General features: G+C 38.2%; 1 protein-coding gene across 1 annotated transcript; it reads left to right on the forward strand.

Moving 5' to 3' along the window:
• Window positions 1–627: 627 nt before the first annotated feature.
• Window positions 628–12,524, forward strand: LOC146734034 (complement factor H-like). Its single transcript, XM_085508492.1, has 7 exons — window positions 628–936; window positions 9,337–9,546; window positions 9,839–10,009; window positions 10,130–10,525; window positions 11,187–11,384; window positions 11,701–11,899; window positions 12,384–12,524. The coding sequence occupies exons 1-6, from the start codon at window positions 678–680 to the stop codon at window positions 11,778–11,780; spliced, it is 1,314 nt and encodes a 437-aa protein (XP_085364618.1). The 5' UTR covers window positions 628–677; the 3' UTR covers window positions 11,781–11,899; window positions 12,384–12,524.
• Window positions 12,525–13,070: the final 546 nt, after the last annotated feature.

A 13,070-nucleotide genomic window follows, 5' to 3' on the forward strand; every position in this document is an offset into this window, starting at 1 on the left:
AAATATCGCACAACGTGTAAACTAACATCACAATTGTACCCCTTATATACTATGGTTGCGTACGACAAAAATACCGTACCGCGCGCATTCTGAGTGTCGAAAAGAGTTATTTCGCGAAGCACCACGAATCGATGCACCATGCTCGAGTTTCATTTTCATACTGAAATCTGGCGGTCATCCTTCTTTTTATGCAGCCACGATTTAACAAATGATAAATGAAATAGTAAATAAGAAGGCGTTAATAAAGTTAATGTTTTTATCCTAAATAAAAATAAGTCAGCATCCAAGTGTGTCAGGCTCATTATATATTTCCATGTATCATAGTTTAGGAATCATTTTGAAGATAGTTGTTTCAAATTATATTTCGACCACTCTTGCATCAAAATCGACCAGGGAATAATGACATAATAAGAAATAAAATTGTTATTCGTAACTTTCGTATTTTTTATATACACACGTTTGCCATAGTCTGTATGATCCAACTGAACACTTCATGTGACACAAAACGTACACGTGTGATGGTCACGTCATTCCCTGGTATTACTGTGTACCATGCACCATGACGTATTAATTACTACATTGTTGTTAGGTGAATCATGGTCTTTAGTATCTCAAGTCTCTGGTAAACTGACGAAAAGTGTGTGTAACTGTCACGGTCTCCCCCTAAGCGTCTTCATATGTGTTTATTACTTGTTTTTACAGCGAACTGTGTCCTTCCAGACTATCCATCTAACGTGGATTGCTACACTACAGCGATAGATGGATCGTGTAACGACACAACCGTGGTGACGTCACCCGGCACTGTGCTGGCGACTGGTGATTTCATATATGTACAGTGTGATAATGGTTTTGTGTCTACAAATACAGGGTATAGCTGCTTGACAATTATGGGTACATCTAGTATAGCCCCGACGCTGGGTGATTCCGCTTGCGCAAGTAAGTAGTTGTATGGTTGAACTGTGACAGCAATCTATCTACATATAGTTAGAAACCTAAACACAATAAGATGGTGCATACGGTGTCCCCGAATATGTCTCGAATTTCAGAAGGAAATTCCTATGTATGTAACACCATAAATCGAAAGTACACACTGAGCTATAACCAAGCAGCCTGTCGGCTGAGATTGCTCCGCTGTTAGCAATGCACATTGCAATTAAAGAACAGGAGATATCATTAAAAAATGAACAATATGTATAGTATCAAAGCAACATGACTTGCTGTTTTCAACAAGAATTAAAAAATATCACTTTTCAGCAAAATTAATCATCACAATTAGATAATTAAAGATATAACCGCAAAATTAACAAACCTGAAAGAGGTCCACGTGTAGTACCTATATATGTAATATAAAATCAACCAGACTTGCGGTTTCAACAAGAAGTCAAAAATATCACTTTTTACCAAAAATAAAAAAAAAATATTCACTAACATTAGAGAATTAAAGATATCATCACGAAATGAACAAATTTGAGAGAGGTCCATATGTAGTACCTATATATGTAATATCAAAGCAATTGGACTTGCGGTTTTTAACAAGAAGTTGAAAATGTTACTTTTTACCAAAAATGACAAAAATTTTCACCAAAATTAGAGAATTAAAAATGACACAAATATTCACCAAAATTAGAGAATTGAAGATATCATCATAAAACGAACAAATATGAGAGAGGTCTACCCAAGGTACATATACACCAAGTATCAAAACATTCAAGCTTGTATTTTTTCAAGAAGAAGACGGAAAAGAAAAACATTGACACGGACGATGGACGAGACGTCGGACGACAACGACGACGACGAACGACGACGGACAATCACTCATATGGTAAGCTCCACTCCACAAAGTCTACAGCGGAGCTAAAAACGGAATTTCTCATCAATCTCATATTCCCTTATGTTAGCCATATGTTACGAATACCCCTAAAATGACATGTACGTTACTGTTTAAATGCTGAATTAAATTAATACTTTGTTATAAAAAGGAATTTCAAATACAAGTAAAGCTCAATGAATTATTGTAATATAGTCACGAGCAAATTAAAAATCTGGAATAATGAGTATATTCTGTATTGACATTTTTTTATTGATTAAAATTCTGTGCTAGTATTTCATAATTTATATGCCGTGTTCCCAATTAATCGTAAGTAAGTCAGTTTAATACAGTTACATGTCAGGCATGTTTGTGGAAGATGCACTCAAATTAGCTTAAATGTATTAAATCCAGCAACGTAATATAATTGCATTTAAGACCATCATCGACTGTGATAATTTGCGAATGAATGTCTAGGCATTGATTTGTTTCACACTCTCAATTTATTTCGCAATAGTTGATTATGCATAATTAACCCAGTGTAGTATACTGTAAAGGGGGTAATTATTCACTGGGTTTTAATTTAGCTTATTTCGCTGACTGGAAAAATGCGCTAAATTAAAACCCAGTGAATATGTAAAATTTAGCATAGAACACATTATCTAAATGACGAAACCGTGAATTTAAAGCCCACTGAATATGCCTGAAATGGTAAATGAGTGAAATTTAAACCCAGTGAATATTAGTCATTTTACAGTATTGCATTCTTAACATTTTGACTGACTTTTATATTATTCATGTGTGAAAATTAGTTTTTTTAATTTATTCTGCCTTAAATAATTATGTTATTTATGAACGATATTATTATAAACTACCGAAAGAACATGATAACGGACATAATATCTTATACTTTCACTGCGTTTCAGTTATGTTGTTACTACTAAATCAATTCACAAACAATACAATACAATACTGGTCGAGTGAGCACGTCGTTTACAGCGCTCCGTACGTTTTCGCCTGGTTTTGGTGTCTTGCTTCCATCTGAGTTGTGATTTTTGCTATAGGCGTTCTGTTTTGTTGTTATTGTCACTACGTGAGTAACTTTCTGGTTTACTATAACTTATTTTGGTGCTTTTTGGAGTGTTTCTTGCCTCTGCCTTGGCAAGGTGGTCGGCGACCAAGATGGCTGCCGCTTACACACGACCACCTTCAACGTCAACAAGTCAGTTAACGAGAAATCATGCGATAAGGTGTGAAAATATTGATGGAATCCCAGTCGAAACCTATGTGGAGGCAATTGCTGACTTGGTCGGGGCAACTAATATTGTGGCGGCCTCTCGCATGAATCGATCTGTTATCGTTTTTCTGTCTAATGTCTCATGGGTTGATATGGTCTCTGCCGCTGGCATTGATGTTGGAGATTTACATGTGTCGGTCGAACCTCTGGTCCGTCCCTCAACTAAAATTGTTTTATCAAATGTATCCCTTTTTTGCCAGACAAATGTATTACTGACGCCTTGGCCAACTATGGGCGTGTTATGAGCGCGGTGCGAGCGATCCCACTCGGGTGTAAAAATCCAACACTAAAACACGTTAAGTCTTTTCGCCGCCAGGTTTATGTTCATTTAAAAGATCTAAATATTAATGGTTTATTGCCTATTGCTTTCCAAGGTCAAACATACAACATTTATGTTTCCTCCGATGAACTGACTTACTTTTCATGTAAGATGAAAGGGCACACACGAAAATGAAAATGAAAATGAAATAGAAACTATTGAAGAAAATATTTCAATTGATGAAGAGAGGGTACAAACCCCTCCTTCCCCGCTCATTGCATCACCTTCGCCTCCCCCACCCTGTTCGCCCTCCAAACCACATGTTTATGCCAATGTGACAGTGTGCAACCCTGTGCCACAGCCCGATGACACTGTGTTGTCTTCATTTCCACCATCCCCCTCACTTGATTTCACTGCTACATCCCCGCGCTACTCACCACTTTCTGCTATCCTGCTTGACTTAAGTGGGCTAACCGATCAGTCTCAAAACTTTTTTAACACACCAAATCTACCAGATCAAACAAATGTTGAAATGAAGGAAACTGTTAGTAAATGTAGCGACAATGAAGGGTCTACGAAATTCGAGATTTCAAAGTGTACTGAGAGTAATGAAACAGCTATATCAAATGAAAATATTAAAGAGTTTTTGGTGTCCACGCTGCATTCTCGTAGATTCATAGACAAGTGCTTTGAATTTTGTCCCAATCTTAAGATACTTGCTAGACACCTAATGAACTACCGAAACTCCCAACAATTGAACATTTCAGACAAAGCGCGCATTCACAGACTCATTAAAAAAATAAAACAACAAATCAGCCTGAGAACTGGTAATTTTATGGCCGATTTTTAAAAAAACTCCACTCTCATGATGGCAAGCTCAATAACATGCGCAACATACAATGTTAATGGCTGTCGGGATGCTCTCAAACGATATAGTGTATTTGAATATCTTAAGCGTGACCACCCCTGCAATTTTTATATGTTACAGGAAACGCATTCTCGTGCATCAGATGAAAACATATGGAAACTTGTGTGGCGTGGCCTTGGTATTTTTTCTCATGGCACTGTTAATCGCGCAGGTGTAGCTATCTTGTTTTCCCCAGCAGCAAACGTAAATATTTTATCACAGTATGAAATCATGCCTGGGTACGTTGTGCACGCCCATATTCAAATAAATAATATCTCATTTCACATTATAAATATGTATGCAACCATCAACGGCGCTGAGCGCATGGAATGTTTTTCGAAGCTTGAACATTTTATTAGTAATTTAAACAAAGACCCTGTCATAATGGGAGGAGATTTTAACTGCACTACTGAACCTGAAATAGATCGAAATAAAGGTAGAGAACCTGACATGCGCACAGCCAGGCTGCTCAAAACTGTCATACATCGCCTCAAACTGTGTGATGCATGGCGTCAGCACCATGGTAACACGTTGAATTTTACTTGGGGTCGTGGTGGTACGCTGGTGCGTTTAGATAGAATTTACATCAGCAAGTGCTTGCGCGGTAAAATTAAAAATATCAATACCAGTAATGGTGCGCTAGCGTTTTCTGATCATTCTCTTGTCAGCATCATCATCGCTATAGACGGTGGTAAACATAAGAGTCCTGTGTGGTGTATGAACACCGGGATTTTGGGAGATGATGAATACGTAGCTGTTATCACTGAGTTTTGGGCGAAGTGGCAATCGCTCCGAAACAATCATGCGAATATCCAGGCGTGGTGGGACATCGGGAAAAACAAAATCAAATTATTAACACAGCAATATTGCACATTTAAAAAAGATAAACACAAAACGGAAAAACACGTTTTGGAAATGGAAATCCAAGCCATTGAACGCACTACTGCCCGCAATGCACCGTTAAACATGAAAATACTGGGGTTACTACTCGTGCGCGATATCAGTTTCTGAACGAAAGTGATGTGTGTCACTCCTTTTTCCAGCTAGAGAAAAAGAATGGCAATAAAAAGGCGATTTTTCAGCTCAGGCGCCAAGATAACACGCTCACTGAAAATCAAACTGAAATTCGCAAACTCATACATGATTTTTACAATAACCTGTACACTCCTGATAACACCGACATCGAGGCTCAAAATAACATTTTTGAAGGCCTACCAAAGCTTAATAATAACCGACCGTGACGACCTTAACGAACCGATCACATTTGACGAAATGAGCACTACCGTCAAAATGCTTTCTTATGGGCGTACGCCTGGCATTGATGGGATACCAAACGAGTTTTACCAAACGTTTTGGCATATTATTGGGAGAGATCTGTGTGAAGTTTTTACTGCTGCCATCAACGAAAATGCGCTCTCTCTATCTTGTACTAGAGCAGTTGTTACTCTCCTTCCTAAACAAGGTAATGTCACCAACCTAAAACACTGGCGACCAGTGAGTCTGTTATGCAGTGATTATAAAATCTTCACGAAAACGCTTGCACTGCGACTGCGCGGGGTCATTGGCACCATTGTTCACCCAGACCAAACTTGTAGCGTTCCCAACAGGCACATTCATGATAACATTAATCTCCTACGTGACAGCATTGACCATGCCAACGTTACTAACTCTCCTCTGGCCATTGTTGCCCTAGACCAAGAAAAGGCTTTTGATAGAATAAACCATAGCTATCGCTTTAACACTCTTTATGCCTTTGGTTTTGGTGACCGCTTCATTTCATTCTTTTATGCACACGCCCAGTCTCTGATTCGCGTTAATTGCGCCCTCACTGCACCCATCACAGTGGCTAGGGGTATTCGACAAGGCTGTTCAATGTCCACTGCCCTCTACGTTATAGCCATTGAACCACTACTCCAGAAAATCAGAAATGATAAAAATATTGAAGGGTTAGTCATACCACACAGCAATAAACAGCATTGTAAGCTTACTGCTTATGCTGATGATGTTGAATTTTTCATAACTCGTAAACAGGACTTTAGTTCAATTGCTCACTGGTTACAAGTGTATGAGCGAGCATCAAACTCAAAAATAAATCTGCAAAAATCTGAAGGGCTATGGGCTGGTAGTCTGGCGCAACAACACTGACACTTCCCTTAACATCAAATGGAACAGTGTGGGATTGAAAGTGTTGGGTGTTTATCTTGGGAACAGCCAAACATATACCGACCAGAACTGGGATGAACTTGTGTCAAAAGTGAATAATAAAATTAATTTCTGGAATCACTTCGTTCATAGCATGTCCTACAGAGGGCGCACACTTGTTATTAATAACCTGATTTCTTCACAGCTATTGTACCGTATTAACAGCCTAGCACCACCCATGGACGTAGTTCTGAAGGTGCAGAGATTGTTGCTTGAATTCTTTTGGCAAGGCCGACATTGGGTTTCTGCCGAAACACTGTACCCTCCCCCCCCCCTTGGAAAAAAGTGGGCAAAACGTCACGCACCTCCCAACGCGCATCAGCGCTATGCGTCTTGGTTACATTCAAAGATACCTGTACAGCAACCATAACCATCCTTGTTTTAAATTCACTGACTACTTTTTTAACCAAGTAAGTAATGAGCACTTTGCCAGTCAACTTCTATGTATCAACATTAAGGCACCTCTACGTCATCTGCCATCCTTTTATTGTGAACTCCTTCAGTGTTGGAAGTCTGTTGATAAAATGCGTAATTTTAATGATAGTAACGTTAGTGATATTCTCAACGAACCACTGTTTCACAATCCACTCATTCTAAACCCCATAAGAAATGAACCGTTTGAACTTAGACACTTTGTGGATGCAGGAGTAACCAAAGTCAGGGACCTTGTCGGGGAAACAAAATATATTTGGTTGGGTGCTGCTGATCTGGCAGATAGAATTAAAATCCACTCCCATCGTATTCTTCAGCTCAGTATAAAGGTTGTTCATGATTCCATCCCCACTGAATGGAAAGACACAACCAACACATATTTCAAAAGTAAAAAAAGAGTGCAACCATTCTCTTTCACACCTCAGCTTTCAACTCCACTTTTCTGATGACCTTAACTTACCACTTTATAAATTTGAAAGGGGTGCAATTTATAAATATCTAATTCAGGTTCTCTACGTCAGTCATCATTCACAAAAACTAGATACTGTTTGACGTGACATACTGAGTCTACCTGAAAATGCCAAGCCCAATTTCCATGATTGTTATATAGCACCAGTTATTGGAAAATATGGGGACCTGCAGTGGCGTATCTCTCATGGTGCGTTTCCAACTGGGAGATTTCTGTTCAAAGCCCGTCTGAAAAGTTCTGATAAGTGTCCTTTCTGTGATGAGGTCGATACTCTTCAACATATCTTTTTTGATTGCACGTCTAATGATAACCTACTCTACCTTTTTACGAACATCGCATCTCGTCTGGTTCAACAAGACTTTCGGATTCCTGGTTGGTGGTTCATAATATTACCACCCCGTTGCTCAAAACAGTTTCATTCTAGCCAGGCACAAATCATTTTTTGCTTCTTAGCGTGCATGGCTAAAGTTGCGATTCACTCCAGCCGTCGTAACAAGCGGCAAAACAAAGGGTCTAGTGATCCTTTCGAAATTTTCAAACAAAGTATTAGGTCAAGACTCAAACGGAATATAAATATTCACGCGTTATGAACCTATTGCCTAAGTTTAACAATACATGGACAGTGGAGAACGCCACATTCAGGATAATGAGCTCCGCATTAATCTATAACATACTATTGTCTTGGCAAATATTGCAATTTACGTACTCACGTACAGAAATGCACAACCAAGTTTAGAACACGCACTGGAGCCAGGAGTTTCGTCCTCTTGGTGGATTATCTACAAACATACGCGCGTTTTTCCTTTCTGCTTGTTTTGTGCTTTTATTGTTTTAGTTTTCCATTGGAATTTGGGAGGATGAGGTTATTATGTGCCACAGCAGCCTCCATGTCACCAGTGGGCACATGAACGCGCGGGTGAACGCAGTGCTTTTCAGCGCTCCCCGAATTATTACATGTTTGGCCTCACGACTTAGTCGGTTTTCAGTTGTATTGGACATGTCCTGGGTAAGACGTTAAAATTGCATCCGGTTGTAGAGTTTTTGTACTTGGGAGAATGAGGTTACTCTTTGCCACAACTACCTCCAGGTCACCCTTGGGCAAGGTGTAGTACCTGTCAGCCTTGGGTGCCAACTTCCCACATAATAAGTTTAGTTGACGTCAGTAAGGGCATACGGTCATAAAAGCCTTGCACCAACTCGGCCTCACGTGTGAGGTATTACCTATTAAAGGCAACGTTTACGTTTATTTAAATATGTATATATGTGTCCTGGGCAAGATTTTAAACTACATCCGGTTGTGGAGTCTATGGACGTGGGAGAATGAGTTTACCCTTTGCCACAACTACTTCCAGGTCACCCTTGGGCAAGGTGTAGCACCTGTGAGCCTTGGGTGCCAACTTCCCATATAACAAGTTTGGTTGATGTCAGTAAAGGCACACGGTCGTAAAACTCCTGCACAAACAGATGCGCATAGGTGGAAAATTTTCATGTAAATATGTATATATTAGTTTCAGTTGTTCTTAGCATTTGGCAGGGGGGATCGTAATCTCTTGTGGTGAGAACCAGTGTGACTGGCCTGCCAACGGTGTGCTAAGGATTTCATTGGAAAAGTTATCAGTTACATCCGTTAATGTAATTTCGTTTTACATACCCGTAAATCAAAAATCACAAAACAATACAATACAATACAACACAACACAATACAATACAATACAAAGGTAAACTACTTTTTCTGGGAGTGTATTGAACAATGGCACAAGTGTTTTCTCAATCCAATTTAATGAGTTATAGAACCCTTAACTTGGAATGGTTTTGAATTTAACATATCATATGTAAGGTTTGAAATTTTCAACATACTTATTTTTGAATTTTCGTTCTCATTACGTCGTGTCTGTGTAGTATTACAAATATTCACTGTGATACTTGTATCTATAAAATAGTTTTGTACAACATTATTTTCCAGAACTTTGTCAGGATCCTGGAAATCCAAGTTTAGGATCACGAAGTCCAGATCCAACAGTAGATGGTTCATTTTATGAGACAGGTGATCAAGTTACGTTTACGTGTGGTGTTAATACCACGAAGTACGGTGTAGACACGTTCACGTGCGACGACGGAGACTGGACGGTCGGGGGTAATATACAAACAGCTCTTCCACCAGAATTATGTTTCTGTAAGTTTCAATGAAACTTGTAATTAAGATATGAGAAATAATGTCTGAGTGTATTCCCCATCATATACTAGTATAAACTACTTGATTTGAATACATCAGTGTAGGTTTTGAAGTGTGTGGTATGACTACAAATAATTGCAAGCGCCCTCTCATTTTTTAAATTACACGTTTTTTATTAAATCAATTGGGCGTATTTCAAATAGCTGATTGATATGCAAATTGCCAAACACTCGACGCTCGAATGGCAAATTGATCATAGACATATATTCTTTAAACGTTTTCTCTTTTATAGTAAATTGTCAAAAGCCCAACGCACCAGAAAATGGCAGAGAAGTCGACGGTGCAAGTTACGTACACGCGGGTTCCGTTGAGTACGAGTGTGACGGAGGGAAAACTATGATAGGCAGTTCTACTCTCACATGTTATAATGGAACGTGGGATAACTCGGTACCTTTATGTCGAAGTGAGTTGGATTACAATCAAATGTGAAATGTGAAATCATGTGAAATCTGATAACGTCAGAAATGATGATAGTTTTACCTTAATATACCAAATATCAAATATATATATTGTCATATTACAGGTACTATAATTACTAAAGTTGTGACGACAGTCAACAGTGGCCTACCTTTGATACCGACACAAGAGTCAACACTTTCATTAGTTGTGGATGCTATAAGTAGTAGTGCTGGAGCTGGTGCTACTGGGAGCAATCTTTGGGTTATTAAAGTGTTTCTCAGCGATTCCAGTTCTGGGGCTACACGGTTTTTGGAATCAGTTTCCAATTTATCGCAAGAGGAGGCAGATCAGCATCTGACGCCAGGTGGCGCTATCACATTCGATTTTGATTACGCGGTGACACTCACGTCATGTGCTACGTACGTATGCGCTGAACTACGACAGGGCTCTAACACAAATTTCACGCTTGATGGATTTGATGGCGACAGTACACTCATAGGATGCACGACAATAACATGTGGTAAGTGCAACAATCTAAAGTTATAACGTTTACCGATGAAATGAAAGAATCTAATCGGCTGATCGTACTCGTCTAACTACAGTTCGTTGAACTTAGCATTATTCTTACCGGTAATGTATAATATTTGATTTAATTTCTATACGTGTTTTGGACGCAAAAATAGTAAATTGAGGAACTTAGGCAAAATAACAAAACTACTTGCTTCCAATCAAAACTGTAATATAATTTATTGGAAAAACACGACATTTGCTAATTCATCTAATTTTTTTGAGAACCCTTTCTCATTTAATCTGTTTCCCCTTACTATACTAATATGCCCAGTTGATAAACCATCATACATAATCCGTTGTTATAACATATTAAACTATATATCTAATATTAATGAGTGTAAACGTGTTCTGATATTGCAATTTTAACAGTAGTTACATTTTTCGACAGAATTTCAATTGTCTTGTAATTGTTCTGATGGATCTTGTAAATGGTAGTCGTGGTAGTTAAAATAAAATATACCCATATATGTCGCACGATATATGCTATTAATGTTAATAGTTAATATAATATGTGTGATGAATATAACTAACACACCGAGTGGAAAAAATTACACATTATTGTAAGTACATGCGACAGTCACTTCGATATACGTATTATGTGTATATTTCAGCGTGTCACACACCCGGCACTTTACAAACCAGAGTACAGATTTATTCCGGCTCAGCGCCATATAATGATGGTGATACTTTAACACTTGCATGTGACCAGAGTAATTCAACCGATGGTTACAGTCTATTTGGTGGGCCTGAATTGATATGTGAAAATGGAATATGGTCAGAGAATCCAGAGTCCTCAGTGTTCTGTTTTGGTAAGTTTGTATTACTTGAATAATATCACAGTCTCTATATCAAGTTCACTATTTAATGTATGCGTGTTTTCATTTCCCGTCCGGCCGCCATTCTAAAAGTAGTAACTTGGCTCTGTTGTCGTAATTTTTTGACTAAAGTATTCTCGTATAAATACATCTGAGCACCACAGAGGTAGAGAATCTTTGCGGACGCGATCCCTATCTTTATAGAAAAGAAATTTAGCATTATAATATTTACTGTTCACACGGAAAACTATCAAGAGTTTAAAAAATTGTCATCCCTGTATTTGAATGTTATCTTGTTTCGTTTTTGTAGAAAATTGTCCAGACCCAGGAGTACTGACGAACGGTAGCGTGACTTGTCAATATCCAAGCCTATGCTACACTGTCATGTGACGACGGCTTTCAACTTGTTAACGGTCTTGATACGTATACATGCCAGTTAGATTTTTCCGATTTTTCTGTAATGTGGAACCCGGAATTTAATTTTTCCACCAGTAATCCAGAGTGCCAGCGTAAGTATAATACGGTCTATATTTACACAATGGTTACAGGGTTTTTATCATACGAGAAATGTACTAGTGTATAAGCTTCAATTTACAAAGAACAAAGAAATTATTAGTACAAGTATTCGCAGTACGAGAAATATACGAGCTTGAGTTGCACACAATGTTTCCAGACATGAGGGTTAGCTGCACACTGAGTGTTCAATATTACTACGATAAAGACTTTTCGTTTTCGACGCTGTGATTGTTTTGGACATGCACACGCCACTGACACCTAGTGTATATATATATATATATATATATATATATATATATATATATATATATATATATATATATATATATATATATATATATATATATATATATTATATGTCAACTTGATACGATTATATTATACGTAATTTTTCATTAGACGAGACAATAACTTAAAACACACCTACACTTGTCGAACACAACTTCAAATAACCACACTGGTCATTTCAATGCACAGGGATATGTGAAGACCCAGGTAACCCTGATAACGGAGAATTGGTAGGAGGTTCACTTCCTGCAATACCGGGACAAACAATAACGTACGAGTGTGGTAAATTGTACACGATATCATCTGCTGCTGCATTACAGTGTCAAGAAGATGGGTCATGGGATAAAGAAGTACCAGTTTGTTATGGTAAGTGAAAATTACACGCGTTTAAAAAAATACGAAATTGGCAACAAAGCACATTAATGTGTTAAATAATCCTACGATAAAGATTTTTCGTATTCGAAATTGTGAACTTATGCACACAACACTCAGTCTGACATATATGCATATATATTGTAGTAAATGCCAACAAATTGATACTAATATTTTATTAGACGAGACACTAACATGAAAAACACGTACAATTGTCAGAACAATCTCAAATTACCACACTGGCCATTTCAATGTACAGGCATATGTGAAGACCCAGGTACACCTGATAACGGAGAATTAGTAAAAGGCACACTTCCTGCAAAACCGGGGAGAACAATAACATATGCGTGTGGTACCGGATACACGATATCATCTGCTGCTGCATTACAGTGTCAAGACGATGGGTCATGGGATAAAGAAGTACCAGTTTGTTATGGTATGTGAAAATTACACGCGTTTAAAAAAATACTAAATTGGCAAAAAACCACATGCGCTATAGCGTGC

This window comes from Saccoglossus kowalevskii, chromosome 15 (assembly GCF_978046115.1).
Source record: "Saccoglossus kowalevskii chromosome 15, keSacKowa6.1, whole genome shotgun sequence".
Taxonomy (NCBI): Eukaryota; Metazoa; Hemichordata; class Enteropneusta; family Harrimaniidae; genus Saccoglossus; species Saccoglossus kowalevskii.

Bases quoted from the DNA above. Each gene is read 5' to 3' on its own strand.
- LOC146734034 (XM_085508492.1), top strand. From the start codon at position 678: ATGTGTTTATTACTTGTTTTTACAGCGAACTGTGTCCTTCCAGACTAT. The intron at 937-9,336 runs GTAAGTAGTTGT...ATTATTTTCCAG, and splicing joins GGGTGATTCCGCTTGCGCAA to AACTTTGTCAGGATCCTGGA. The intron at 9,547-9,838 runs GTAAGTTTCAAT...TCTCTTTTATAG, and splicing joins TCCACCAGAATTATGTTTCT to TAAATTGTCAAAAGCCCAAC.